The 27,782-nt window shown below is 49.0% G+C and overlaps 9 protein-coding genes across 9 annotated transcripts; 4 read left to right on the top strand and 5 right to left on the bottom strand.

The window, feature by feature from the left end:
• Nucleotides 1–16: 16 nt before the first annotated feature.
• Nucleotides 17–1,551, bottom strand: BC939DRAFT_495267 (uncharacterized protein; the record flags this gene model as incomplete). The annotated part of the gene is made up of 2 exons (XM_051559638.1): nt 17–413; nt 512–1,551. The coding sequence occupies 2 exons, from the start codon at nt 1,549–1,551 to the stop codon at nt 233–235; spliced, it is 1,221 nt and encodes a 406-aa protein (XP_051409324.1). The 3' UTR covers nt 17–232.
• A 1,039-nt stretch (nt 1,552–2,590) lies between these two features.
• Nucleotides 2,591–3,261, bottom strand: BC939DRAFT_460202 (uncharacterized protein; the record flags this gene model as incomplete). The annotated part of the gene is made up of 2 exons (XM_051556846.1): nt 2,591–3,069; nt 3,176–3,261. 2 exons carry the CDS (start codon nt 3,259–3,261, stop codon nt 2,643–2,645), a joined length of 513 nt encoding a protein of 170 aa, XP_051409323.1. The 3' UTR covers nt 2,591–2,642.
• Nucleotides 3,262–8,498: 5,237 nt separating this feature from the next.
• On the top strand, nt 8,499–9,622 carry BC939DRAFT_460195 (uncharacterized protein). Its single transcript, XM_051556845.1, has 3 exons — nt 8,499–8,517; nt 8,727–9,167; nt 9,304–9,622. Exons 2-3 carry the CDS (start codon nt 8,856–8,858, stop codon nt 9,412–9,414), a joined length of 423 nt encoding a protein of 140 aa, XP_051409322.1. The 5' UTR covers nt 8,499–8,517; nt 8,727–8,855; the 3' UTR covers nt 9,415–9,622.
• BC939DRAFT_460193 (GrpE-domain-containing protein) lies at nt 9,564–10,770 on the bottom strand. Its single transcript, XM_051556844.1, has 2 exons — nt 10,244–10,770; nt 9,564–10,148 (listed from the first exon to the last, which is right to left on the bottom strand). The coding sequence occupies exons 1-2, from the start codon at nt 10,568–10,570 to the stop codon at nt 9,708–9,710; spliced, it is 768 nt and encodes a 255-aa protein (XP_051409321.1). The 5' UTR covers nt 10,571–10,770; the 3' UTR covers nt 9,564–9,707.
• Nucleotides 10,771–10,882: 112 nt separating this feature from the next.
• On the bottom strand, nt 10,883–12,181 carry BC939DRAFT_460189 (uncharacterized protein). The gene is made up of 3 exons (XM_051556843.1): nt 11,755–12,181; nt 11,601–11,665; nt 10,883–11,487 (listed from the first exon to the last, which is right to left on the bottom strand). Exons 1-3 carry the CDS (start codon nt 12,104–12,106, stop codon nt 11,029–11,031), a joined length of 876 nt encoding a protein of 291 aa, XP_051409320.1. The 5' UTR covers nt 12,107–12,181; the 3' UTR covers nt 10,883–11,028.
• Nucleotides 12,182–12,194: 13 nt separating this feature from the next.
• Nucleotides 12,195–15,849, top strand: BC939DRAFT_495262 (uncharacterized protein). Its single transcript, XM_051559637.1, has 3 exons — nt 12,195–13,475; nt 13,541–15,041; nt 15,163–15,849. The coding sequence occupies exons 1-3, from the start codon at nt 12,283–12,285 to the stop codon at nt 15,655–15,657; spliced, it is 3,189 nt and encodes a 1,062-aa protein (XP_051409319.1). The 5' UTR covers nt 12,195–12,282; the 3' UTR covers nt 15,658–15,849.
• An 8-nt stretch (nt 15,850–15,857) lies between these two features.
• BC939DRAFT_414089 (heat shock protein 70 family) lies at nt 15,858–19,028 on the bottom strand. Its single transcript, XM_051552972.1, has 3 exons — nt 18,884–19,028; nt 18,644–18,738; nt 15,858–18,195 (listed from the first exon to the last, which is right to left on the bottom strand). Exons 1-3 carry the CDS (start codon nt 18,894–18,896, stop codon nt 15,979–15,981), a joined length of 2,325 nt encoding a protein of 774 aa, XP_051409318.1. The 5' UTR covers nt 18,897–19,028; the 3' UTR covers nt 15,858–15,978.
• A 525-nt stretch (nt 19,029–19,553) lies between these two features.
• On the top strand, nt 19,554–26,356 carry BC939DRAFT_264029 (uncharacterized protein). Its single transcript, XM_051551088.1, has 11 exons — nt 19,554–19,883; nt 19,977–20,026; nt 20,125–20,213; nt 20,319–20,859; nt 20,958–21,405; nt 21,495–21,831; nt 21,945–22,048; nt 22,134–22,479; nt 22,575–24,668; nt 24,782–25,704; nt 25,815–26,356. Exons 1-11 carry the CDS (start codon nt 19,820–19,822, stop codon nt 26,102–26,104), a joined length of 5,286 nt encoding a protein of 1,761 aa, XP_051409317.1. The 5' UTR covers nt 19,554–19,819; the 3' UTR covers nt 26,105–26,356.
• On the top strand, nt 26,357–27,604 carry BC939DRAFT_264082 (uncharacterized protein). The gene is made up of 2 exons (XM_051551089.1): nt 26,357–26,707; nt 27,299–27,604. The coding sequence occupies exons 1-2, from the start codon at nt 26,609–26,611 to the stop codon at nt 27,560–27,562; spliced, it is 363 nt and encodes a 120-aa protein (XP_051409316.1). The 5' UTR covers nt 26,357–26,608; the 3' UTR covers nt 27,563–27,604.
• Nucleotides 27,605–27,782: the final 178 nt, after the last annotated feature.

Below are 27,782 nucleotides of genomic sequence, written 5' to 3'. Positions count from 1 at the left end.
CAACCGTTGAACGTAGCCTGTCTGAAAGGAACCTGCTTTCTGCAACCGAGATCTGATCCATTCGCTTTATGTTGGCCTGGACACTCCCCACAGTGAGTGCCTTGGTTATATGCAGCTTGCGGAGGCGACGGTCCGCTGCAGTTGCAGAAGTGGGTCGTGGGTTCGATGGGTCGGCAGAGCCCACCCCTTTCCGTTTTCTCGGCAGTGCCTCCTTCTTCCTCCTTTTTTTGTTCTAATTCTTCAGGACCGCCTTCCGAGTCTTGACGGGGGGCTTTGCTTTTGGCTGTGGGCGATCGTGAGGTACGACAGTCGAGAAGTCAATCGATTGTCGTGGTAGGATTGATTTCTTGTCTGAAAAGATCGACCGGAACTGGTTCCGCTTTGAGTTCCTCGCAACGTAGAAGGGAACCGCACTAGTAAATGTACGCATACATCGCCATGCAAAAGGTGTTAGAGAACTTGATATCTGTACAACGCGTGTGTGAATGAAGTGGTGTCACACTTAAATTACCTTCTACTCGCATGCTGATATGCAGCGACGGCAAATCGCTGCAGCTCGAGGTGCCGGAACTGCGGTGCTGCACTGTTGAAATCAAAGCCGAGCATGTCCTCATCGGCGGCCTCATCTCCTGGCTGCAGTTGGAGCACTTTCTCCTCGAGATCCAAAAAGATGTCTTCCGATGGCTTGAATCGGCTCTGGTTGGTAACCTCGTGGGTTTTGATGGCTGCCATGAATCTGTAAGCATCGAACATATAGCTGATATCGGGCGACTGGGATAGAGCGCGGATGATCTCCAGATTGCGAACTATTCCAAGGCCGGGAATGTTCTCGGTATAGTCGTTCTTGGACACGATGCCCAGCAACGTCACATAGTCTGCGCTGGGAACGTGAAGTGCATTGGTAACACTCTCCTTGGTGTACAATGCATAGGCCAGGCCGTGGAAGATCGGCCGCAAAATCTTGGTGACCGACAGATATATCAACAGATTAGAATCTGCTGACACCACGAAGCTACCGGCTGCCATGGTCAGTGTGCGTGCAATGCAGGTGTCGGCCTCGGTCCTGCAAGTGCAGACAGAAAACCCCTTTTCTCGTAAGGCATCCCGGAGTGTCTGCTTGGCTGCTGCATCAAATCTGTATACATCGCGGAGGCCCTTCTTGATCTTCGTTACCACGCTCTTCGAGGTCCATTGGCCGTTCGACGACTTCGTGCTCATGACTTTCAAGTTCGCCTGCAACTTCTTGAGGTCCGCTGTCAGTCTGTTCTTTCGCCTGATGTGCTCACTCCGCTTCTGTTGGGATGGGGCGCCATCGATGTGAATCGTACATTGCGCAGGGGTAAAGTCCTTCGCCAAACGCGCTGCCATCGTGAGACCGACAGCTCGGACCTTGCTTGGATCGTAATCATCCGTGATCTGGCGAACGAGGGATCCATAAAACGCGCCGAAGAGGTCAACCTCAACAGCTTGGTTCTGGTAATCTTGAGGATCCGCGGCAACTGGATCCAAACCGCGCTTCTTCAGAGTACTGTAAAGGCCTCTTATGCCCATGCTGCGATCACTATGGTGGGTTGAAAGCTTAGCAGTGTTAGTGAAACCCTTTCGTAAGGACGCTGAAGATATGGAAGGATAGGCTTGGAGGGTACATTGCCTTTTCTACAGGCGTATAGTATCTAGCGTGAAGATGTATATGGATAGCGAACTGCGGGCAAAGAGCGATGAGGAGAAAGGATGATGAACGAAGAGAGCTGTGAAGAGTGTGGCAGAATACTTATAGGCGAGAAGCAATGTCTGCTTTCCCACAATAAAAAAGACTTTCCGTAATAAAAAAGACTTTCCACAATAAAGAAAGGCATTACCACAATAACAAAAGGCTTTGATAAAGAGCCATTACACTGATAGATGCTAGTTGCTTGACACGAAGCACGATCAGTGATATACGAGTAGCTTTGCCACGGCCTGACACAGATGTCCACCCACATCGCCATCATAGCTGTTTTCAACATACGCAGGTAGGCGCAAATCTCGATAGGTCGCTAGGGATGCAATGGAGGATAGGGAAATCAGTCAAGTAGCGCGGTCAACCTTCAAGCCTATGAGAACTTTTGCTATTAAATTACGGGGAAGAGCACCGCTCCCAGAATAAAAGAATAAACGGTCTGGTTCCTGAACCAGAGTCTTCTTCACATATATATCTTGTATGCATTCGTTCAGATTGTCCGGATAACACCGCATCATCGACAGGTACTGACTGCCGTCGTCAGCAACCCACGCAACGAGATACAATCAACAGAGAATGCCAAGCCTGATCATTCGCCACCTTTGCACTATCAATTGCAACGTTTCCCCGATTTCCGATCGTCTCATTATTGAACATTCATCATCGGCTTACCCTCGTGAAACGGTATTATAAAGGTACAATGGAGGCCTAATCAGCGAACATTGCCATACAACGACTCCTGAGAGGGGTGGACTTCATTGTCACGACTTCTCACTTCATCGGACATCATATATGTGAATACCTTGTAACTACCTCAGTCATTCTCAATGGAACATAGTCCTAGCTCGAACCATTTAGCCAAACAACTCCCTATATTTATTTCCTTCTATCTCTGTCTAGTCTATTTTACCTTTGTGTCAATTCATTCCGATCTAAAGGAGGACCCTGCACCGCGAACCAGTAAATGACCGAAGCACGCCCTCGCCGAAGTCCTAATCGCGCGGCGTCCCCTGTTGTAAATAGAACTAATAATAGAAGTTACAAAGCTCGTTGTTAAACCCCCTATACAGCAGGATGAGTACCAAGCATTCCAAGAAGCCAAAAAGCAGCTAGGACGCGGGCTCAAATTGGAGGGGAACACAAAAAGCAGCACTCGATCACGGCAGGACCTCCCAGCAAGTCCATCGAGAAGGCAGTACGCGAACTTGAGGGTGAGAAGCAAAAAAATCAACCTGTGCTGCTTGACCATAATGGCCTTGGAGGAGCTGATTGTGCTGAAGGCCTTAGGGGCAGAAAAGGGGTATTGCTGGACGGAGGCCCTGGAAGTGAATGTGGACTTGCTGTGCAGTCTGGTCGCCGGATTCCATTGTTGCCCTCCTGCGAGCAGGTCGCGCCTTCTCTGGTGCTTGTTCCGCCTTTCTCTTGCTACGCCTATCCAGCAGTTGTTCCCGACACTCCTCTTCGTCACTCATTGCAACACTGGTGCCATCGACGTCGTCTAAGCCGTAGCCTATATCCTCATCTGTCGTATCGTCGTCCATGTCGTCTTCTTGATCAACGCGTTCAGCAAACGTCGGGTCGTCGCGCTCTACATAGATATTGCCAGACGATCCCTCGAGTACATCGCTATATGCATAGGCGTAGTCTGGCGTGTCTACTGAGTCTTCGAAAGCCTGGCACGAAGTGGCAGCGGCTATATACATGAATATACGACCGGTGGAAACGAAGAAGGAATAGTAAGTTGGTGTTGTCGATCGATGTGATGAGTAGCGTTTCAGCTGGCTAATGTCAGAGCATACCATCACCTTGACCAGCATGTGCAATGTCGACTCCATTGACAGAGAAAGAGGAGAAAGAGGCACTTGTGGAAGCCCCTTCTCCGTTGTCTCTTGGTCTATTGGTGGAAACAGAGTTATGGTCCATGGTATTGTGCGAATGGATGCATAATATGGTCCTATTTGAGTTGGGGTCAAAGGATATGGCCGACCTCCCTATTTTATCTATTCTAAAATATATCACTCTTATTCAATTATGGGAAAACATATGGGGAGGTCAGCAAAATTTATGACCCGAATGGTGCAAATACCGTCACTGTCAAGAAGTATACTCTACCACGGCTAACTTTGACACGTATCGTCTAGTAAGAGAAGAGACGATCTCCTTCCTATCATTAGCCCCTGCGCTTCAGTGGTATTTTCCTCCTCGCCCTCTCGGTCTTCTCTACTGATAGCACGGAGTGAGGTTGGTCTTCTCTGTGCAACATTGTTTACCTTTAAGGTCTGCTTTATATGGTTTCCTGACTCTTTCTCGCTGGTGGTGGTTCCTCCCTTGTGTCACTCCGTCTGATGCCCTGCATGATCCAAAGTGTGTTGGAGTGACGTTGTTGTCATCTTCGGGCTTCTCGTCCTCTTAATTCTCGGGCCTACATTATCACACCGCAGCAGGGAGCGGATATATATTTTTTTTATCGAACCACGTCCCCCTTGTACAGACCATTGAGCAAGGCGTTCTATGCAGGAAATGTTGCCCATAATTAACACTTTGGATACTGCTATGAGAAACACATGTAGAACTTATTGGTAGAGGCGAATAATGGTATTAATAGTAATGAATGCATGCACATATTACGCTAAGTATTGACCTTTGCAGAAATATAATAGACACGTTGTGTGCGGTTCAATCTTATTTTGTTGATGTGGTTAAGTTTCATACTCCTATTTGCTCTCATGCTCATAGGCCGATCTGCGTTTAGGTCGTGCTGAGCAGAGTTGGTGGGAAGATCCTTAACCTAAACAAGTGTCTGTGCCTGGAAATGAGCCCTGCCTTGACCGGAGGAAATTATCGTAGAAAAACTCCATCTGGAGTCCAAGGAGGGTGGATTGAAGCACCCATTGCTTGCTATTGCACCCTGGATATCATACGGATAGGCAGAACGTGACCGCCAATTTCAACTGCCTTTGCTAATCCTTCAAGGCCTAACTGTGGCTACTGTGTGCAATTAGAAAAACGAGGATCCCACCACGGTCAATTGGGAGTGACTTGTTCCAGGGGGTTATAAAAGGAGGCGTTCTCTTCTTTCGCTTCAGCTTCACCATCACCTCTTAATCTGATGTCTCCTACAGGATCGACTGGATAAAACTGGGCGCAAGACAGCAACAAAGCTATCAAGGTAAGTAATATTCATAAGCCCACTTTTATCTCTTTTTCCGCCCCTTTCTACCTGCCCTTTCCACTTGCCTTTTCCACTTGCCCTTTCCACTTGCCCTTTCCACTTACACCTTCTACCACTTTGCACGTCCACTTTCCACATCCACTTTGCACGTACACTCTTCACGTCCACTTTCCATCTCCACTCTCTACTTTCTCACGTCACTCTACACATGTCCACCTTCACTTTTGACTTTCTCCTTCTCTGACATACTTTTTCTTGTCTTCCCACACTTCTCCACAGAACCAACCCTCACACAGCACAACAACCCACGCGCACGGACACCCTCTCCACAAACCAACAATACACTACTACACACCACCCATCACCCATCACTCACCACCCATTACCCATCACCCATCACCCATCGCCCATCGCCCATCACCTAGCACCCATCACCCATCGTTCATCACCCAGCACCCAGCATCCATCTTCAGCACCCAGCACCTATCCCCGGCTCACGCTCTCTTCGGAGACAGAAGCAAGGATGACGCGACCCACGTCCCTTCGAGGCAGAAGTTTGCATGACGCAGCCCGCACCGTCTCAGTACGTAGGGGTAGCATGACGCGGCTCACGTCCCTTCGGGGCAGAAGTCTGCATGGCGCGACCCGCACCATCTACGGATGAAGGGGCCGCATGACGTAGTATCAGGATAGTATAGGAGCATGCAGGATCAGGATTATACAGGACGCAGCCCGCACCGTCTTAGCACGTAGGGGTGGCATGGCGCGGCTCACGTCCTTTCGAGGCAGAAGTCTGCATGGCGCAACCCGCACCATCTACGGATGAAGGGGCAGCATGACGCGTCTCACGACCCTTCGAGGCAGAAGTCTGCATGGCGCGACCCGCACCATCTACGGATGAAGGGGCCGCATGACGTAGCATCAGGATAGTATAGAAGTATGCAGGATCGGGATATACAGGACACATTCAGGAACACCCGGCTCACGTTCTCTTCGGAGACAGAAGCAAGGATGACGCGACTCAGGTCTCCTCGGGGCAGAAGTCTGCATGACCCGGCTCACGACCCTTCGGGGCAGAAGTCTGGAAGATCAAGGTCGGCCTTAAAGGTCTGTGGGGAAGGGGTGGGCTTTCACGGTGAGAAGATTTTTACATGGACAATGGAAGCTGAACAATGAGGATGAAAATGCTGGCGGTATCTTCTCTTTTTTTTGAGTACCTTAGGAACATCGGCGAAACGAAATGCAGCGATACGAAATGCAGCGAACGAAAGGCAGCGAAGCGAAAGACAACGATACGAGACGGCGGCGAGGTCAATGATTCTGGGCGATAATGATGGATGGAGTAGGAAGATTTCTGCATCAAATAAAGATGTCTTTTCAATCATACTTTTTTCTGTCTGCTTGACTATGAATAAATAAAGTACCCTTTTTACCACCATGACTTCAAGACACAGCTTGAACCCATTCCTTCTAAATCTGAAGTTGAGCCTTCGCCATAGTACGAGCTCACATCAGCCCAACGAAGCGCCCCTAGGAGACCTGCCTTTGACCCATTTTGATCGAGAGAGCGCAAACAGCTCTTAAACTTGCATCATACAATCGTATCCTAACATGCTAATCATAAAGCTAAGTACGAAGACTCCAGTTCCTACCAAGCCGCACGTTGTACCGGTAGAAGGATGGGCAGTTTGAATTCAACGTATCCATCAAGCGACACTTATCTGCGACATCATTCTCCTGGCGGGATGCTGCAGTTAGAACCTCAAATTTGCTGTTCATGAACCGGATCATTGCTAGATTTCTTGTGAGGATGCGCGCCTGGATTCTGTAGACGACCTCGTCATGCTAGAAATAATAGAATTCCAGGTATGTAGCCGGCATGGAAACATTTCCAGAGTATCAAGGAATATGTCTATGAAATTGGTCTAAGAGTAGCGTGAGTGAAAAATACAGAGCGCTCCCTTTCAGCCAGGTCTTAATATAGGGAGAATATACGACCATGTTTACAAGGTCCACACACCTCTCCACCAAGGCAGGTAGCAACTGTAGCCTGTGCACTTTCACATTCACCTCACCATGAGGTTTAAGTGAATTCATAGAATTGAACTGGTCTGCTGCCTGTTCTTGATTACAGGTGCCTAAGACCATTTTTGTGCCGGTGCAAGGCCATGAGCGAGCTGTTAAGATATGAACGCAGCATCCACACCAACATCTCTTCCAAGTTAATATATATAAAAATCAAGTCCATTGTGCGCTCATCCCCCTCCATGAACTCGCCAAAGGATCAGGTCTAAGTTATTCAATGGAAGACGAGATAACACGAAATGTGTTGTACATGTACGATTGCTTGAGTTAGATAACAAGTCGCAGCTCGTGAGGTCGATTCCGATGATAACCGAGTTAGGGGCTGGACCCGGTCGTGATGCGTGGTGATCATATCACTTGTCCGCATTATTCTGCTGCGTGTTTAGTCCTTCTCCTAGGCAATCCTACCTAGTTCCTGAAAGCGCATTCTTTATAAAACAATATCCCTTTATTGGCCTTGTCTGTCGTGTACTCATAGGTTTTGGTGGCCAGATGCGCATCAGATGGAACGCGCGCTTTTTTGCTTCTTTTTTTTTTTTTTTTTTTTTTTTTTTTTTTTTACGAAACTGCGTTCTGCAGAGATTCTTGTTTTTATTTCTGAAATGAGCTGTGGTATGTTATCCAGGAGCGAGAAGGAAAGAGTGAGGAGGAATGGACCGCGAATGAAAAATATGCGGCTTCAGAAGCGCTCGCTGTGAGAATCACGTCTTTAAGCCGAGATATCTTCTAAGAAACAAATAACTCGCGTTAATCTCGATTTTTTGTTTATTTTTTTATTTTTTGTAAGCAATGCTCTATAAACTTACTCTTATGGAAGAGAGTAAAGTAGGCATAGGTGACATCGACACCGATCGCAAAGGACAGGCCCGAGGCAATGGCAATGCGTTGGTTCGAGTGGCCAGTAGTCACCGCCGACTTGGCAGAAGCGGGGGTTGGAGCAGCCGACAACACGGCCGAGGAGTACTGTCGACGGGCGAGAGCCTGGGCTGGTGCGCGGATCGATCGAAGGGACGATGTAATGGCGGTCATGGTGGTGGTTCTGCTTTTTATTGAAAGAGGAAGAGTGAGGAGATGAAGGAAAAGTTGCTGGATGATGTTGCTTTGAGTGATGTGGAACCGGAGTGTTGGTTCGATGCGCTTTTTATACGTGGGTGTCGTAGCACATCGCGCAGAGAAAAATGCCTACAGGGGCTGCCGAATGTGGATGGCGCTATAGACAAACGAAGCAATTAGAGGACGCGGCGTGTGCTCGCTGCGCGCGCCATACATTCAATCCATTCTTGGTAATTATTTTTTGTGCAATGTCAATAATGAATTATCTGACACTTCCTGCGTCCTGTGCACTCCTCGCTTCGCAGCAAAGAACCAGCTCCCGAGATGCTCCGCTGGCGGTTTAATGTCTACGACTTGCACGGAGTCAATTGACGTCCCTGTCCAGAAAAGGATGCCATGCTGAGGTTGACGAGCCTCGCGGCGTCTACGCAGTGCGCAAACTGCCAGCATGCATCGCGTTGGATTCGATCAAAATAGCCATATTTGTGTAAGTTTTTTTTTTCTTTTTTTTTAAGATACCATTGAAGGTGTTCAAGGAATGGTTCAGATTATGATGGCGAAGGATGAGAGGGTCATGCTCTCTTTTTTTTTTTGTGCTGTGTGTACGCGTCAAGAATGACAAATGCGCGTATACTTTTCAAAGGCGACGCGATTGCAGCGGTACGTAGTACACATACACTAAGCAAAGGGAGCCAGCCTGAAACCTGTCACGCCCAAGCGGTCTAGGAAATCGTGCACGTCTTCCCCTTCATTTTCACCTCCCACCCAATTGAATCGAATCGAATCGAATCGGATCGGATCGGATCATACAAACACGCTTCAGCAATGTCAACGGAATCATCACCGCATGTCGCCAGGGGGAACAACACCACGTTCTCGAGCGCTAATCTCAACGCACAGTCGGACACCGGCACCACTCCTGCTCGAGGACCTCGCAAGCCCCATGAGCACATTCGGACCTCGGACGAGGAGCTCAAGACGTTCAACAAGAACTACTACGCCAAAGCTCAGTCCCAGTATATGGATCCCTGTCGAGAGCAGACAAAGGCTTCCATGAAGTGCATGGATGAGAACAATTATGATAAGCGACGGTGCACACGGTTCTTCAAGGACTACGCGGACTGCAAAAAGAAATGGGTAAGCCTGCTATCCTCCCCCTTTATCCCCCGGCCCCCCGGGTGTTTGAACTTTGTATTGCCAGGCTGCCATATTTGAATTTTGAGGGGCCAGGCAACATACACAAGCGCTGATGAGCATTTTTGATACCGTATAGATGGAGTCATTGCGTGAGGAACGCCGAAAGAGGAACCTCGGAATCGTAGACGATGACGAGGTATCAGGGATAAAGATGGACACAGCACCCACGGACAAACCATCCTCATAATCGGCTTCGAATCCAAACATCTCCAACAATAAACATGTCGGCTGTCTGATTCCAGCTCTATGTATATATGATGTATTGATTGGGTTACATTGTGCGCACTGTCAATGCGAAAGAAGACAAGAAAAGAGATGCTCTAATATTACGATGTTGCCGAACGAAGAACGAAAAAAAAAAAAAAAAGAAGAAAAAAAAGATAACTATGATGCCCAGGAACGTTTTGCTCATATTCCATGCCGATCCACCCTTCCCATTCCAAACCACGATCCAACGAGTCTCAGGCAGGATATTGGTTTTTAATTATCGGTTGACTGGACAACACCGACCTGCGCCGGCCGCAAGACACGTCCCTTGATCATGTATCCGGCCTTCTGGACATCAAACACGGTGCCTGGCTCCTTGCCAGGCATGGGGACCTGAAAGTTGGCCTGGTGCAAGTTGGGGTCGAACTTCTCGTTGATGGGATCGAAGGGTTCGACACCGTACCGCTTGAAGGTCTTGAGGAGCTCGTCCCTTGTCATCGAGACACCCGTGTGCAACGATTTCAAGTGATTGTTGGCTGAGCTCTCGGCGATTTCCTCCTGGGGCACGTTCTTGATGGCCAAGGCCAAGATATCAGCCGTATCCAAGAGATCCTTGGCGAACTTTTGAATCGCATAGTCCTTGGTGTTGGCAACCTCCTTGGCGGTTCTATTGCGGAGATTCTCCATATCTGCAAGTGTGCGCAACAAACGATCCTGTTGATTTCAAATAGGTTATGGGTGAGCGGCGATCAGTACCATTGAACATTGCTGGGAATATGGTGCTATAGTGTCTTCATTGCTATTGTTACCTTAAAGTCGGCGATCTGCTTATCCTTGGCGGCCAAGGCCTCTTCGTGGGCAGACTTGCCGTTCTCGCTCGGTGCTGATTCGCCTGATGCTGATTCTGCTCCGGCTTGTGCTGCTGCTGTGTCCTGAGCGTTAGCGCCCTCCTTGCTATTGCTACTGTTATCCTTTTCGTCCTTGTTCTCCTTGTTGTTGCCGTTATTGCTGCTCCCGGTTGAGTAGAGCCTTGAGGTCCAGACAGAAGCGGGTCTTAAAGCGGGAGTGGCGGCGGAGACACGGACGGCCTTGAGGACAGATCCCTTGAGGGATGAGGAGAAAATAGAGAGCGACATGGCGAAGGATATTATTACAGGTTCGGGGTTAGGGAGGGAAGCGAGAGGAAGAGGAGCGCTAGGCGGGATGAAGAAGTAGAAAGAAGGCGATGGAAAGAGATCAGCTCCTGTGTTTGTTGTTTTTGTTGGGCGTGAGTGCCCTCCCCAGGACCAGCCCAGTGCTCCGCACAATGACTCCGTCCGTTGCTTTGCTTTGAGAGAACAAGTCACATCCCGCTTCCATATATGGCAGTTCCGCCCGTGGAAGCTGTGGACGAAAAGAACGGGCAGAACGTCGATCGCCACATCCCCAGGAAAAACATTGTTCAACTGAGCGGCCTCCACTCCAGTGGTGGCATTTTTTATACTTTCATTTTCATTTTCATTTCATAGCCAGCTGCCAGGATGGATCGAGGGAACCATTCAAGAACGCTTCTTGAGTGAACGATACGCTACATTTATTTGATATTCCGAGGGGATCAAAAGGAAACGACCTTCTTCGGTGTCTTTATCTGGGGTTTGACCATCCTCTTGATCGTCTTTTGTTCCTCTACCAATTTGCGCTTCTCATCCACAAAGATATGGAAGTCATCGTCATCTGCACCCTGCACCAGATCAATCTTGCCCAGTGTTACTGTACCGACATCCTCTTTAGTCAGCTTGCAGTCCTTGGCCAAGTGATCGACCTTGTCACAAAAGCGACATGAGCCCCCGTTCGGGTATAATCCTCGTTCGTTCTTAGGGCATTGTCCTGCAAGATGGCCCTGTTCCTTGCAAACAAAACATGTCGCAAACTTGAACTTGTTGCCATCCTTGGATAGCTTCTTGCAGTCCTTTGTCATATGCTCTAATGAACCACAGCTGTAACACATGCCCACTCCTGACGATTCTTTGCAGTTCTTGGCGCTGTGCCCTGTCTTACGGCAAGCAAAGCAGACCTAGTAGATAAAAATGTCGATCGAAGGAAAAATCAATATCATGTCTAGATAAGCCCAACTTTCAGAGTCTTTGATCGACATTGGACTATGCAAGCCAGAATTTGAGCGCTTACAGCTGCGTTGCCCTTCTCCTTTTGTCTCCTCAGTCGGCGCCTCTCTGACTTTGCCGAATTGTCTACTATCAATCAAATATTAATGTTAGCATAAAGCGCTTCAAGTAGTCCTTGAACACATCGCCAGTGTCATGGTTGGCCTGACTATTCCTACCTCCTCCAGTTGGCCCATTCTCGCCAGCTTCGCCCTTGTTCTTGCCCTTCCCTTTCTTCTTCGCACCCTTGGCTTTCTTGGAAGGACCAGTACCATCTTCGACCGCTGCCTCTCCTGGCGTTGCACCATTGTGTGCTACGGACGAATCTTCTGCTTTTCTTTTCTTGCTGGCGTTCTTCTCGCCCTGCGCCTTACGTTCCTTAGGTGTTTCTGATTGTTTACTCGGTGTTGAGCCATCGATTGACGTTGAAGACGAAGGCTGCACGTTCTTGGAGGGCATCAGTGGTGTGACTGAAAAAGACTCTGAGGCGTCGACATGGCGCTTCCTCTCCAGTTTGGTGTATCGTGTCATGACTGATGTGGAGCTGCAAAGCGTCGGTGGCGGTGTGGTTGATGGTTAGTGTTGGAGGTCTATCAAACGGTCAGGCACTTTTTTTTTTCTATTGGATTCAAAACAAAGGACTTCTGTTAAGGGCTCTTCTGCACTATATGTTATAAGGTTGGTGGCGTGTCCATTTAAGGAAGGAGATGAGACGCGTCTACCAAACGCGTCTCCGTTGTTCCAATATGCCCTTTGCCTGCAGCATAGATCGTCCCTCTTCTACTCACTCACTCGCCATTACCTTTCCCCGCGATCTCTTTTTAATCTTTTGCAGAAGCAACCCCTACCTTCACATAATCGATTTCACTAACAGCAAACTGAACCTTGGCAGCATGCTCAAGCTGCCAAGATCAACCTCCTCCTCTTCCATATGCTCGCATCCTTCCTCACCAGCACAAAGTATACCAATAGTTTTGCTTGAATGCGGATCCCCTGAAAGCGCCAGTGCTGAGGCGCTCAAATCAAAATCAGCGCTGCACTCTCAAAAGCTCAATAGCCTACCTGAGCAACAAACCATTTGCAACCACCCCAGGATGTCCTTTGAAGAGTTGCGAGAGCACCAACAAAATAGCTCGGCCGATGACCTCTCTGTGGCATTTAATACATCAACCGCCTGCAGCTGCGTGAATGTAATAGGAGTAGGTGAACAGCAAAAGGATCTAGAAGATGTACTTGATACCGCCGCCAATAACGCAATGGATTCAGCAGCGGTTACGACACGGATGAGTTATATCCAGAGGCATGACGATTCGGTCGCGAGCCAGGATGACCACTGTCACCAACATCAACAGCAGCGGCGGCAACAGTCGCAACAAAAAGTACGTCAGCCGGCCTCTGCTGGTCCTTTCAACCATTTCTTCACATCTGGTGCCTACCTTTCTCCATCCTGCACTCGAATCGGATTGGCATCCTCATCTTCCACAGCTGCACCACTCGCCTCAGATCAGAGTCATTACTATCAATTGGAGGAGCAACAGCAGTTTCATAACCAGTCTCGAGTCAGTGCAGAAGCGAATCCACAACTATCCACACAGCATAACCAAAGAGCGTTTTCAAAATTGAGCGGCCACACCGGACCGCCCCATACCAACCAGTCTTTGTCCAAGGGCTCCTTCTTCCGACCTATCCTAAGTTTACTCGCCGCCACAGCAAGCGTGAGCAACTTGGAGACTTTAAAGCATCATGACATTGCTGGAGATACGGATCAGCTGGATGATTCTGAAAGATATGATGATCTACCGTCACCTATTTACAACCATGACAGCAGTGATGATGGTGAAGAAGAGAGCTATGGCAGCAAGTTGCCCAGGAGTGTATTTCTAGATCTCGGATCATCACAGTCATTTGACACTCTTTCCTTCACAAGCACGGACACAGAGGACACTAGTTCTATTGCCAATACAGTACTGTCGACTCCGGAACTCGTAATGATAGAAATAGTTTGGACTTGACTAAAGAAGACGACCGTGACCAGTCCAGCGAGGCTCCGTTACCTAATCTCCAGGAACGAGGATACACAGTAGCGAAGGAGAGAGCAAAAATTGACCGATTCGAGGAACAAAAATCAGTATTATCGATTTCAACGCAATCCACTACATATTTGCGATTTCGAGAGCCTATGACCGAGGAACAGAGGAACGAGTTGGTAGAGGGGTCGCCGGTACTCATGTCCGCTACATTGAGTACTCGATATTGGGAAGCATCAGCCTCCGTCGGCAGTTTCGAAGATGTGGAACAATTGAAGACTAAAGGTGTCAAAGTCTTAGGGATCGAGTCGAAGGCGAAATTGAATAGCGAGATGCAACAAGGTTCGATGGTTGGCTCCAAGGGTTTGGTACCTACGGAGCTAATGCAGATGGAGTATCAGAATGAGCAGGAGCGCGATGCGGTGACCAAGGCGTGCCATTTCGACGCAAATGACGACGACGATCAAGAGACTAGTATCATTTACATCGATTTTGACCGACTACTCCAGATCTGCGCCGAGGTGGATCAAGGAGGGGAGAGGGAAAGAGGGCCCGAGAGGCGGCTGTTGTGGAACAGAGTACAACAACTGAATCTCTATGGCGAGCTAGAGCAGGAAAGAGAGCAGGATGAGATCGCGTCCAACTTTGAGGAGAGTAGCTTTAACATTCATATCAACAATCCATGTGTGATGTCATCGCAGCAGGTAACGAGCGCCATACTGGGTGCTTTAAATGTCACGACGGAAAGTATCGACACCTCTGTGCTGAAGCGAGTACAATTCGACCCTTGCCTTCAGATCATAGCCTGCTTCGAGGTACCCTCGTCTGAGAATACGAGCCCAGAAAATCAGCACGAGGATGCGGCGCCGTCCGGGAACAACTCGCCAGGATGGATACCAATGCGGGCATTTGAGCCAGAGCTCGTGTTTTACTCCAAGAAAAACAGACATGGCATATTGAACCTTGAGTGCGAAGCTTCTAGCTTGGATACAGGACATCTGTCGAGCCCAATCTCGCTCCCAGGTTCACTGTCGATCGAGAATAGAGCAGTTTCTCAGAATTTGATCGAGACTTTCACTCCAGATCATCTTCTTCCACCTCTTCCAGATTCTCCTCTGCTGGATCAGTCACCTCCTCCTCGATCATCTATCATTACCTGCGCATCTCCTTCCATTCGAGCCAGTATTTCTACAGGCCTTTTATCAGCAAGGACCGAACGTACCTCCCCGAGAACACTTGAGCTGGCGACGGCACGGATGCAGCTCTTGTACTGGAAGCAGGCAGCGGCACGTCTACATGATCAAGAATATTTACTGACGAACCGAATCGACCAGTTGGTACAAGAAATGGCAGATATGCTGGAGAGATGTCAGAACACAGAGATAGGCTTACAAGCAAAGGAGTGTACTGTGCAAGAACTGAATCAAGAGCTCATCAAGGTAAAAAAAGAAGAAAAAAAGAGAAGATAAAGAAAGTGCCCATGATCCCTGATAATATTAATGACCAACTCTTGCATTTTTTTTTTTTTTTTCAACTTCCTTTGATACGATGCTTTGTTAGGAAAAAGTGTTTGGGTTTGCATCAATTCAAGAGGCAGTCCTGTCAATCCACGAGAAACAAGTCCTCGAGCACAGGCTGGAAGAGTCTTGGCAGGAGCTAGAGACCCTGCATATGGAGCTAGAGCAGACCAGGGCTTGTCAGCTCCCAAAGCAGCCTCAGCCTCAGCCTCAACAATTGTTCACGACTTGTGCGATCTCGAACTCCAGGGAATGGCAGGTCAGAGGCCACTCGGCGCCATTCCAGGTTCTGATCAAATATCTATACCTGATGCTTCTCTCGACTGTTACAATCGCCGTAGCCGTCCACCTGCTCTACAAACACCAGTACCAGTTGCACCAAGCATACCGTTATTTCGCAACGAGTGCTAATAGGTTGACTAATCATCTTTTGTTGGTAAAGGTCGGTCTCGAAAATCCCCAGTGCTGGGTGCGAGGACCAGCGGCTGGATTCAGGAACCTTTGGAGCTCGGTGTTGGCCAGATGCGAGCGATCGTGAATACGATCCAGCTGCTCAAGGAACTGTGGACGGATCTCAGTTGGAGGGATATGCTTGCAAGTTTCAAGCCCCCAGGAAGATAGTCGTAGCTAACGAGTTATCGCGACGCCAATTGATGTTACACACGAAGCTATTGTTTCATGAAGCACAAGAGTTGCCTGCAAAAGATCAAAGATAACCTGTGAGGCAGTCATTTTCAATGAAAAAAAAACAATGATGATATCTTTATGAATGAGGTTGGTGAGTGAGCAAAGGTGTATACAAGAGCACTATGTACTATGGTGGTAAGGGGGAAAGAGGCACAGGCTGTCCATGAACGATTTAGTCAATGTCCATGTCCTTAGTATCGTCCTCCTTAGTCTCAGGAGTGGTCTTGCGCTCGGGGTTTGGCGAGGACGCAGCCTCGGGAGGGGTCTCAACAACAACAGGCTTGGGCTTGGGCTTGTTGAGGATGGGTGTGGCAAAGTAAACGAGGTCATCGCGCTGCTTGCGGATATCGGCCGAGGTCAAGGCAGGTTCCTCGTACTTCTTCAGCATCGACTGGCGCTCCATCTTGTTCTCGATCCATGTTTGTGCCTTCGAGCACTTCTCCACGATCTTGTTCTTCTCCTCCACAGGGATGTGTGCGTACCTCTCCTCGGTGCTGGTGGCCTGGGCCATCAAGTTGTTGATGGTCTCATGGAGCTCTCGGGCAGCGGCGGGGCGGGCCTCGGCCTCACGGTAGCGGTGGATAACAGGGTTACCGACAACCTGGAGCTCAGCCAACTTGGCAGTATAAACCGACTTGGTCGTCTCGTCGCCCTCATCATACAACCAGTTCTCGGCGTTGTTCAGGTCCTCTAAGAACTTGTCCTTGTCACTGGGGTTGATATAGCTCGCGTAGACGCCACCATTGACCTTCGAACGGGTGTCGTAGATGTACTCCTCCAGCGTGTTCTTCGCCATCTCAGTGTCGACGACCAGCTTGTCCGCGGCAATCATCTCCATCTCCTTTTCTCTCAGTTCGTTGATGATAGCGCGGTCAAGAGCAGAGGTGGCACTAACAACGGGAAGATCGCCCTTCTTGACCAGCTTCTTGACCTTGCGGGTCAAAGGAGCATCAGGGTTCTCAGTATCGGCATTGGCGTTTTCCTCAATCAACTCCTCCTTGATGACCTCCTCAACAACGTAAGCGCTTTCGACAGTCAAAACACCGTGGATGTTAATTCTGGCCTTGACCTTGACGCAGGCGGGCTCGCCGTTGACAGGCTCAACCTTCTTGATAGAGAAACGGCCGATCCAGGGGTTAATGCCAGCGGGAATATCCTGAGGCTCAGCGTAATGGGCCTCGAGATCGAAAGGTTCGGAGCGGTAGAAGGTCAGAACCTTGGTCGAGGGGATCGAGTTATTCTTGTTGAAGACGACGAGCTCGGTCTCATCCTCCTCAGGGGTAGGCTGCCAGGTCATCTTGATGGGGTAGTTAGTGATATCCTGAACGGTAAAGTCACGGACCTTGAATGAGGGGGACAAGATGGCGCACTGAAGGGCAGCTCCACGAGCAGTGGCCTCGTCTTGGTTCAAAGTAGAGGAGAGGTCCTTGCCAAAGAAAGCTTGAATGCGTTCCTTGAGGGCGGGAATACGGATTGAGCCTCCGACCATTTCAACAGCATCAATCTCTTCCTTCGACAAGCCGGCGTCCTCCAAAGCCTTCTGGAGAGGAGCCTCCGAGCGGGAAATCAAGTCCTTTGCCAGCTCTTCAAACTCGGTACGCTTCATCATCGAGGACACATCGCGATCCTCCATGATAGACTCGATGTTGAGGGGAGCCTCAGCATTGGCGGAGAGCATCTTCTTCAGCTTTTCACATCCAGCCATCAGGCGGATCATGGCCTTACCATTGGACTTGACATCAATACCGTACTTGGTCTTGAACTCTGCAGCAAAGTGGTCGACCAACATGCGGTCAAAGTCACGACCTCCAAAGTGCCTGTCAAAGGCGCGCGACTTGACAGTGAGCTGTCCCTTAATGAACGAAACAATTGAGACAGTGTAGGTGGAGTGGCCGACATCGACAAAGCAAACGTTACGGGGCTTGTCCTCGGGCAGGTCAGTCTTGGTGATACCGTAGCCGAGAGCGGTGGCGGTGGAGTCGTTGATCAGACGGAGGACGTTCAGTCCAGCGATTTCTGAGGCATCCAAGACAGCACGACGCTGAATATCTGTGAACCAGGAGGGGATGGCGATAACGCAGTCGGAGACGGGAAGCTTGGTTTCGACGGTGGCAATCTCCTTCACTTTGGTGAGGTACATGGCAAAGATTTGAACAGTGGTGAAGATTGTCTCCTGTCCCTGATAATTGACCTTGACGGCGAGCTGGCCATTGGCATCGACCAAAGGGGCGGTCAAGTAGTGCTTCTCGATCTCCTGAATCTCCTTGTCGGCAAAGGTGCGACCGACAAGGCGCTTCAGGGAGGAGATGGTGTTCTTGAAGTTGGAGATTTCCTGGGTCTTGGCGGTCTCACCGAGGTAACGCTGCTTGGGTCCGAACGAGACGAGCGTCTATTTGATTCAAGAAATAGGATAGGTTTCTTGTTAGTTGATGGATACTTTTTGACAAGCTTTGACTTGGTTTGCTTGTTGCACAGAGTCGAACTGCCCTACAGAAGTGACCCATTATTCCCTTGACATATGAATGGCCGCCTTTTACTCCCGCATCCTGCCTGCTGCGTGCTTTTCTTTTCTTCCCAGGGAAAAAGGATAAACAAAATGGACACAGAAGCACCGATAAGAAGATACGGCATGAATGATGATCGAATAGAGATCGAATAAAGATCAAATCGAACTGAATCGAGTCGAACCAAACCGAACAAAACGTGTTTCTCCTTCCGTCCAGCACTTTTCAGTCCAATCCGGCTCAGTCCAGTCAAGTCCAATCTACTTCAGCAAACAACGGACTGAGATCGTGGCAGCAAAAAGTCGAAACAAAAAGGAACTGAGCGGCACTTACAGGTGTGAAGCGGTTGGAGACCTCATTGCAGATAACGTCGATACCACGGTTTCTGGCAACAGCGATAATTGTTTGTAAGTTTCCGAAATCGATACCTAGAGCCAGGAAAAGAAGCATTGCAAGTGTCAGTTGCCTAGTTCACATGGGTGTAGAGCATGTCCTGGAGTGTAGAGCAAGCGAGGGAAAGATAATTGTTGTTGGTGTGCCTGGGAAAGGAAGATATGGGTGTAGAATACGTACCAACGACAGACATGATGGATGATTTTTGTTAGGTAGGTATGCAAGCGTGTGGGTGTCGAATGGAGAGAGAGAGAGAGATAGTGTACAGCAAAGAGAAGAAGCGGACCAAGTAGTGGATGCGATGGGTGGTGGGGTGGAGTGATGCAGAGATAAGGGCGAAGAACCACGATCAGGGGGCTATTTATTCCGTTTCCAACATATGGTTTCCTGCCCTGTGCCTTGCATGGGCCTAGCACGGACTTTAAGGTTATGTGACCTTGGTTCCACGGGCTTCGAAAGTATTCTATGCGGGCGCTGTCGATCCCAAACCCAATCTTATCCCCGCCAGGATACTCTCGAAGCACTCCTTACCCGGGAACTTGTTCCCCGCATTGCCACGGCACTTTACATATATAGCTGCGCTATACCGGCCATGCCATGTCTCAATGGCTCATTGAACCAAAAAGAATGAGGAGCGGGGGTTATCGAAAAGAGAGCGGCATCAATGGAAAGACCAGCAAATATGGCGCAGTGAAGTCGGCACGATCTGGTCTGAAGGGATTAGCACAAACGTGCCTCGCTTGTGCTGCCTCGCAAGCAGAGCAGCCTGGTCAGTGCAGGTTTATGTCACATGACTTTGACCACATATCAAGATGTCCGTCCGTTGGTTTTTGCTCCTTCCTCGTTCAATCATTCCATTCCCCTCAGTCGCGTGTCGTTTATTCATCAGCATGATGTCCTCGGTCATGGCATTGTAAGGCAGAAGACGCGATCGACTGCTCTTCTTCCTTTCATTGAACGCCCCCTTCCCTTTTCCCAACTCTTGAACCATCGAAAATCTGTAATTACTTCTCCGGGTTGGATAATCAACACTCGGAGCACCCATTGGTTCACACACTTTCTTTACCACAACTTGTCCTCCCTTCCTTGCAACTTCAGGCTCCAATCCATTAAGCCATGGCGGGTATGAACCAGGATGAACTCTTAGAACTGCAGGAAAACGAGCTGGAGGCTCTTAAAGGTACATATCACATTGGCTGCTGTAGCAAATTCCTAGTGATATGCGTGAGAAAGATGCCAACTGGCCGCTGCGTTTCTTGTGTCATTGTAATAGCCATTTACATGGAGGATTACCAGCCCATCACCATACCATCGGCATGGAAGGTATATATTCCAGAGGAATATTCAAATTCTACTCTGTTTCGCCAGAAGAGTGTGCCAGGACTGACATTTCCTTTCCGCCCTGCCGCTTTCAAATCTAGATGGTGCCTACAGTACCCGAATTCCGGCTTCATCTACTACCTCAGGAGGAAGAATTGAAGCGATATGTGTCTGTGGACTTGCGCGTCAAGTAAGCGAGCCTGTATCTCATTTGGCCACTTTGATTATTTCCCCGTTTGATTACAGTCTTCCTGACTACATTTCCTTTTGCTTCTAATCATGGATTGCCCACTAGGTTCACGAAGACATATCCCAGGACAGCGCCAGACTTGAAGATCGAGAATCCCAGAGGACTGTCTACGGCGCAAGCTCAGGAATTATCGAAACTCGTTCCCAACCAGGCAAAGGCATTAGTTGGGCAGGAGATGATGTACGAATTAGCATCATTCGTCCAGGAATACATCACCCAGAACAATTCCAGTCTCTTCATTAAACACACGAGTTTCCACGAGCAAATGCTACAGCGAGTGGAGCAGACGAACAAGGACGAAAAGGAGAGGGCATTTGAGGCGATGACCAAGAAGCAGGAGCTCGAAATGGAGGCTAGGATGAATGCGGACAGAACTCTGGACCAAAAAATTCGCGAAGATCTGATGCGCAAGGAGGAAAAGATCAAAGAGGAAAAGAAGCGCCAGAAGGAACTCAAAAACAAGCAACAGGAGCAATTCGGCGGAGAATACATGGACGGCGGATCGGGTGGTGGATCCGGATATGGACTGGATGCTGTCAGCGTGAATTTCGAAATGCCGATCATGATTTCCCCAGAAGATTCTCAGGTATGCGCCATCAAAAGAAGGACCCGGATCATGACAGTTGAGATTTTTGTAACGGCGCCGAACTTACAGTGTCCACCCTTTTTTTCTGTGTGCTTTAGGCTCCTGCCTTCCGCTCTGTTTTGAGAGGCTCGTGTCTTTCTCGCGGCTTGATCAGCTCCACTTATTCTGCATTGCCTACCAACTACACCGCACGGCCACATTCATCAGCAGACGTTCCATTCTTACTCTTGAAGACATTCGATATTACAGCGCCGCACTACAGCACCCACCTTGGAAAGAAGAAACTACAGGACGTAGAAAAGGAGTTGTCAAGGTTAAAACTGTTGCGGCATCACCATCTCGTCTCCATCTTGGACTCTCGCCTTGAGAAAACCGCCAATGGATGGAACCTTCATGTTTTGACAGACGGGGGTTCTGCGAATATGACCTCTCTGGAATCGCTTATCAACATTGCAGGCAGTGTCAAACTTGATAAGACCCGGAGATACCTCAAGGAGCTCCTGCAAGCGTTAGTCTATCTCCACTCTAACAATGTTATTCACAAGGGTAAGGGGATCGGATATGGGACTACTTTAAACATAGCTGTTATCTGCAGGCGTAGATTTATTTTTAATGCGTCTGTACTCATCTCATAGACATCAGGCTGAAGAACATTGTGCTGGATCCGAATGGAAACATTAAACTCAACAACACGAGCTACCATCGACGACTATTGGACATGCACAAGATATTCAGTTTCAATGTTGACGCTGGCCAGGAAGTCCCCAGAGCATGGCCATCACCGGATCCTCAGGAGGCGTCCATCGTTTACACCAGGAAGCATGACATCTGGTGTCTGGGGCAAGTACTCGTCGAGATGCTATGGGGCAACGATGTCACCAGGATATTCAGTTCACCTGCACAGTTTTTGGAATCCGTGGAACCCAGCATCCCCAAGTTGACCAAGGATATCATCACGAGAATGTTTGAACTGTAAGCGGAGCAGATTGATTTCATACCATCAGGGATTAACTCATGCCGAAGAACAGGGTTCCCAGGTGGAAAACTAACTGTGTGCGTCCAAACAAAAAAAAAAAAAAAAAAAGGGATGCCAAGAGGAGACCAAGCGCTGCAGACTTGTTAAACGATCCTTTCCTAGGAGATGAGGCTGGTGATGACAGTACCTTGGCCCAGTTCCATATGTATCGAGGTAAAAAAAATACTTGTTGGTCAACATACCTTGATATTACGTATCTTCCTGATATCTAATCAATCTACCCACGATTTCTGTACAGATACCGAGAATGATTCAAAGCTTGGCATTCGATTGTCTCAGATGCCAGCAGCCATTAATATACCTTTGCCCAGAGTGGGGAGGGAATCATCCAGGTTGGACGATATGTACGTAGACGACTCTATTAACCAACTCAACACCTCGCCTCCAAAGGGTAACAACTTGTACTCGCGTTACAGGAGCGACTTTGAGGAGATTGAATTCTTGGGTAGAGGTGGCTTTGGGGAGGTCGTCAAAGCTAGGAACAAACTGGACGGCAGATTCTACGCCATCAAAAAGATCAAGCTGGATCCCAAGGACAATGTAACTAACCGTAAGATTCTCCGAGAGGTTACGACGTTATCCAGGTAAGGTCCTTAGCTCTTACGTGCTTTTCTTAAGATTTGGACCAGAGCTCAATTTATATCTAACCGAGTAATTGCAATATTACTTGTGTTTTAAGGCTACACCATCAATTCGTGGTCCGATATTTCACAACATGGTTCGAGGACATGAATGGGGCATCGTGGAGCGAGAATAATAAGTTGGATTCCGAAGACGATTCTGAAGACGAAGAGGATGATGATGATGACGACGACGACCTCTCCTCATACGAAGATTCGACCCAGGTGGTGAAAGACCTGAAGTACGACTTTCTGTCCGAAGGATCCAATAATCGCAATCACAGCTACGCCAATATCCACTTTGGTCACCGGTCGAGAGATGTTTCAGGACTTGCTGAAAGCTCGTTTGGAATGAATGGGTTGGCTCTAGATAGCTCAGAGGGATCTTCAGAGGAAGACTCGGACTCAGGATCAGAATCGGAGAGCGACTACGATAGCGAGTCTGGATCAGAATCGGATTCGGACATTCGGTTCGAGTCAACAGAAACCGAGGGTGCCGCCGGGGAACAACAGCTCATTAGGAAGGTAGCGGTGCATCAAAAGAAGAAGCCAGCGCCAAAGTCGTCGAGAACGCTTTATATTCAGATGGAGTACTGCGAAAGGCAGACGCTAAAGGACCTGATCGACATTGGTTTGGACCCGGACGACGGCTGGCGCTTATTCCGACAGATTCTGGAGGGCCTTGTCCACATCCACTCTCAAGGAATGATCCATCGCGATTTAAAGCCGGTCAATATTTTCCTGGATGCCAATGGTGATGTCAAGATCGGAGACTTCGGGTTGGCGACTAGCAATTCGCAACTGTTGAGTGACCTGAAGACGCAGAGCCAGGCTGTCAACGAGACGATCATGATGAGCCGTAGCGCAAGTTACGATAGGGCGCATGACGATGGGCTGTCCCTAACGACTGGTGTGGGCACTGTTTTCTATGTCAGTCCGGAAGTGCTGAACGGGACACTGAACGGGGTTCGATACAACTCTAAAGCGGACATGTACTCTCTGGGCATTATCTTTTTCGAGATGTGCTACCCACTTGCTACCGGCATGGAGCGTGCCATGACCCTCAGGAATCTGCAGCAACCTGAGATTATTTTTCCCAAAGAATTTCCCATGGACAAGATGGCGGCACAGGCGCAGGTCATCCGGGCATTATTGAGTCATAATTTGAAGGAACGGCCCAGCAGCTTGGAGCTTTTGCAGAGCGACCTTTTGCCACCTAAGCTGGAGGACGAATATATTCAGGAGTGTGTGCGGACCATCGCCAACCCCAACACGCCGTACTACCATCGGCTGATGTCGGCATTATTCGCCCAGAATGCCGACAAGCACAAGGATTACACTTACGACTTTAATGCGGAGAACAAGACGTGGGATCCATTTTTTTCTCTTTTCTATGGCAAAGTGCGGGACCAAATGACTAACATCTTTCGGTGCCATGCGGCTGTGGAGCTTGGCACGCCTCTTTTGACGCCCAAAAGCGACCTGCACGACAGTGACAAGAAATTGGTGGCACTGATGGATTCCACAGGAGGATTGGTGCAGCTGCCCTACGATCTGACAATGCCCTTTGCCCGATTTATCTGCAGGAATGGAATCACTCAGCTGAAGCGATTCTGTTTTGGACGCGTCTATCGGGAGAATACCGTCGGCGGCCAGCCTCAGGTTGTGTACGAAGTCGATTTTGATATTGTGCACAATACTCACAATCCAATGGTGGCGGATGCGGAGCTGATTAAGGTCGTGGACGAGCTCTTGGAGGAGTTTCCCCCGTTTAAGGCGAGCAACGGCGTATTTTTCCTGGTCAACCATACCATGGTGGTGGAGGCGATCTTTGACAATTGCCGAATTCCGTCAGAAATCCGCCCGGGGGTTTATACTATCTTGGGACAGCTTGGCAGGCAATACCAGCACATGTCCCAGGTCAGGAACCATCTCATGTCTGTCTATCACCTGCCACGTAGCGTCTTGGACGAGCTGGAACTGTTTGATCGAAAAGGCGATTTGGAGACAGTGGCAAAGGCATTAGAGGATCTCATTACTGCTGAGCCGATGAAGACCAAGCTGCGGGATGCTTTGGTGGAGCTGCGGCTGTTGATGACATATTGCAAAACCCTGGGAGTGCGGCATAAAATCGTCTTCAGTCCGCTTCTCATGTAAGTTCCTAAGCATTTGGTGCATGAGGACATGGCGTCTATATAGAGGATACAGAGTAATGATAAGCTGACACATCTTTGTGCTCCCTTTTTTTTGTATTTTTTACGGCCAGGTACAACAATCAATATTACAAAGGTGGAATGATTTTCCAGGCAGTGGACGATGCCAAGCGTAAAAACATTCTTGCTGCAGGCGGACGGTACGACTCATTAATCCAACAGTTTCGACATCCGGTGATCGGTGGTCCTCATCGCAAGGTCTATGCTGTGGGAGTTAATCTGGCGATGCAAAAGTTCATTGCAGCCATCTCACAGTATCAGTCTGAGCACTTCCGGTACGTTGTAGCCAGCAGCAAGTCGAATCGTGGTCATGGCTCAGGTGGAGCCAATTCGGGTCATGACGAGGAGAAATCATTCGGATTGTGGGCACCCAAGAGATGTGACGTATTTGTGGCGAGCTTTGGCAAGGTGCTTTTGCAGGAGCGTCTAGAACTGGTTCGGGAGCTATGGGCACACGGCATCAAGGCGGACTATATGCTCGAGGATGGTACAGACTTGACGCCCGAGATGTTGGTGACGACATGCAAGCACCAGAGCATTAACTGGATTGTGATTTTGAAGAACAAGAACCAGCTGGATGCGCAGCAGCGAAATAATCGGGACTTGATGGGCATGGTCAAGGTCAAGAACGTACTTCGTAAGACGGAAGATGAGGTCCCTCGATCTGAGCTCTGTATCTTGTTGAAGGCCGAGATTGCGGAGCAAACTCGGCTTGATCTTCAGATGGCGGCCATGGTGGGATCAGGAAATATCGGGTCCAAGGCGCGGAAATTTGTGGATGCCAACGGTGGACACCATCATCATCACGCACTCGAGTCCACAACAGCATCTGTGAGCACGCGACATGGACACGATCATCACCACCACAACTCTCCCGGGGAATCATCGCAGCTGCAGACGGACTTTAATGTGAACGTGGTCAGCTCCTCGAGGAATCGACTGAAGCACAAGCAGAAGACCATGCTCATTGACAAAGGTATTTCTCTTGAAAAACAGCTTGAGTAGCATGTGGCTAAGGAGCTGAAGATGGTATTGTTGCTGACTAGGCTCTTTGTGTTTTCTTTTTTTCTTTCTTTCTTTCTAAAGCGATCAACAACCTGGTGGGAGTGACCAAGAACTTGGTCAGCGGCACGGTTCCGGTACTGGCGGTGGATCTGTCGAAGGACAACCTGCGCAAACTAGCACACTGCAATGTGGTAGAGGACGACAGCTTCCGCAAGAATGTGCTGGACCAACTGAGTCCATCGCAGCGTGACTATTGCTTGTCGATTCGGGAGGCGATGCTCAAGGTGCGGCAGGAGGACGGTGGCCAGAAGCATGTCTGGCTTTACTCGCATCGGGACGATTTCTCCATCCTGTATAATTTTTGGTCCTAGTTTAAAGGAAGGGGGGGCGCCAGTGTGTCGCTAGTTGAGCTACCTTTGTATTTTCTATTTTGGTATTTATAGCATAAAGCAATAGAAAGCGGACAGTTACGCTGTCGCTTGCTGTGTTTGGATCAGGATGTTAGCAGTTGTGGGCGGCGATGTTAGTCTACAAGCGACTGGAACGCGATCGAACCGCAGGGACCGGTGTGCAGATACGGCCGGATGGCGATGCGATGCGATGCGATGCGATAAATGGCGAGCGAGGGGAGAGATTTCTCGCAACGGCCAATCAAGACGGTCTTTAGATTTCTCTCTCCCTCCTTCTCTCTCTTCCGCCCACGTCCCTCCCTCTTTGTCCTTTCTTCTCAATTGTGTCCTCCCCACCACCACCATTGTATCTTCCCGCTCTCCGCAGCTCCCTTCCTTCCGATATCCCCCCTCCTCCTCGCCATATCTTCAGCATCAGCTTACCAATTGAACACCCAGAAAAATAATAATAATTAATACAGCAGGATGCCGTTACTACTGCTGGCAGTGCCGCTGCAAAAGTCATGGTTCGGTATCCATTACTGGAAGACGCCTTCGATCATGGACTTGCCCGTAGAGCTGGAGGTTAGCAATCCAATCCAATCCCATTCCCATTCCCATTCCCATTCACTGCCCTGGCCATCACATCAACATCACATCCTCCCTCTGTGCAACAGCGAGGCATATACTCTTCACTATTTCATCCCCCGCCCGAATAGTCACGTCAGGAGATTCGCAGTCTTGTTTGTGGGGAGGGGAAAGAACTGCTGCGCCGAGTTGGTGAGATGAGAGCATCGTGTGCAAATTGAGAGTTGACTCGACTGGGGGGGGGGAGTTCCAGCGTTTGGCGTCCATGGAAAGATGCACCGTCTGAACGACACTTTTTTTTTTTTGAAGAAGGAAGTGTGTGTCCAAACTGCTGCTGCTCCGTGCCCACTGTAATTTTGTGATTCGCACGATTTGTCACAAAGCATGTGGTTTCAACGGATAAATTGCATAAACCCACTTTTCCTGTTTCCCCCCTTCTCCCTCTCCCCTGCAACCGCCATGTCTCTCGTTCAACGCCAATGGCAAATGATGAATCTACTATTGAGAGTGTACTCTCCAAATGCTCACGACAACAAGACCGATGTTTTTTTTTTTTTTTGTTTTTTTTCTATGCTACCATATACATAGTACATTTCATATCAAGAACTCGAGAACAGGTTCACACGGCTTAATAAGATTGCTCGGCCCGTGTACCCGACCCTATGGCCGAGCATTCTCATGTTCATTGTCTTTGTGGGACTCTTCACGACCGCAGCGATCGGGATCTCCAAAACGGGGACAGCCCTGTCGATCATGAGCCAGGGTGCATGCTTTGTCCTCCCCATCATTGCCGTCCTCTGGATCAGGATCCGCAAGGAGACCAAGGCTAGAGCGCGTAAGAAGGTACCGTAAGGAGAGGAATTTCTTTGATTTCTTTTAGCCGAGGTTACCCAGATTTTTTTTTTTTTTTTTTTTTTTCATAGACTTTGTGTTTGTTAAAGTCAAAGTATAGTCTACATCTACAGCTTGACGCCCAACAAATTATCTCATCTCTCTCTTTTACTTTCTCACGCGCAAAGTATGCTGTAACTCACAATTGAATGCATTTTATTCCTCTCCCCCTCCTTCTTGT

The sequence above is a fragment of the Gamsiella multidivaricata genome (genome assembly GCF_025024155.1).
Source record: "Gamsiella multidivaricata strain RSA 2152 chromosome Unknown BC939scaffold_61, whole genome shotgun sequence".
NCBI lineage: Eukaryota > Fungi > Mortierellomycota > Mortierellomycetes > Mortierellales > Mortierellaceae > Gamsiella > Gamsiella multidivaricata.
Note: the sequence above shows the minus strand (reverse complement) of the source record. Positions and strands in the feature narration are given on the sequence as shown.

What these genes read in the sequence shown, in the direction of transcription:
- BC939DRAFT_460195 (XM_051556845.1), top strand. Translation starts at nt 8,856, where the DNA reads ATGTCAACGGAATCATCACCGCATGTCGCCAGGGGGAACAACACCACG. An exon ending in CGGACTGCAAAAAGAAATGG is followed by an intron (nt 9,168 to 9,303) that starts GTAAGCCTGCTA and finishes GATACCGTATAG; the next exon opens with ATGGAGTCATTGCGTGAGGA.
- BC939DRAFT_460193 (XM_051556844.1), bottom strand. Translation starts at nt 10,570, where the DNA reads ATGTCGCTCTCTATTTTCTCCTCATCCCTCAAGGGATCTGTCCTCAAG. An exon ending in AGCAGATCGCCGACTTTAAG is followed by an intron (nt 10,149 to 10,243) that starts GTAACAATAGCA and finishes TGAAATCAACAG; the next exon opens with GATCGTTTGTTGCGCACACT.
- BC939DRAFT_460189 (XM_051556843.1), bottom strand. Translation starts at nt 12,106, where the DNA reads ATGACACGATACACCAAACTGGAGAGGAAGCGCCATGTCGACGCCTCA. An exon ending in GAATGGGCCAACTGGAGGAG is followed by an intron (nt 11,666 to 11,754) that starts GTAGGAATAGTC and finishes TTTGATTGATAG; the next exon opens with TAGACAATTCGGCAAAGTCA. An exon ending in AGGAGAAGGGCAACGCAGCT is followed by an intron (nt 11,488 to 11,600) that starts GTAAGCGCTCAA and finishes TTTATCTACTAG; the next exon opens with GTCTGCTTTGCTTGCCGTAA.
- BC939DRAFT_495262 (XM_051559637.1), top strand. Translation starts at nt 12,283, where the DNA reads ATGAGACGCGTCTACCAAACGCGTCTCCGTTGTTCCAATATGCCCTTT. An exon ending in CTAGATCTCGGATCATCACA is followed by an intron (nt 13,476 to 13,540) that starts GTCATTTGACAC and finishes TTGCCAATACAG; the next exon opens with TACTGTCGACTCCGGAACTC. An exon ending in TGAATCAAGAGCTCATCAAG is followed by an intron (nt 15,042 to 15,162) that starts GTAAAAAAAGAA and finishes ATGCTTTGTTAG; the next exon opens with GAAAAAGTGTTTGGGTTTGC.
- BC939DRAFT_414089 (XM_051552972.1), bottom strand. An exon ending in TCTCCAACCGCTTCACACCT is followed by an intron (nt 18,196 to 18,643) that starts GTAAGTGCCGCT and finishes TGAATCAAATAG; the next exon opens with ACGCTCGTCTCGTTCGGACC.
- BC939DRAFT_264029 (XM_051551088.1), top strand. Translation starts at nt 19,820, where the DNA reads ATGGCGGGTATGAACCAGGATGAACTCTTAGAACTGCAGGAAAACGAG. An exon ending in TAACAATGTTATTCACAAGG is followed by an intron (nt 21,406 to 21,494) that starts GTAAGGGGATCG and finishes CTCATCTCATAG; the next exon opens with ACATCAGGCTGAAGAACATT. An exon ending in ATCACGAGAATGTTTGAACT is followed by an intron (nt 21,832 to 21,944) that starts GTAAGCGGAGCA and finishes AAAAAAAAAAAG; the next exon opens with GGATGCCAAGAGGAGACCAA.
- BC939DRAFT_264082 (XM_051551089.1), top strand. Translation starts at nt 26,609, where the DNA reads ATGCCGTTACTACTGCTGGCAGTGCCGCTGCAAAAGTCATGGTTCGGT. An exon ending in ACTTGCCCGTAGAGCTGGAG is followed by an intron (nt 26,708 to 27,298) that starts GTTAGCAATCCA and finishes CCATATACATAG; the next exon opens with TACATTTCATATCAAGAACT.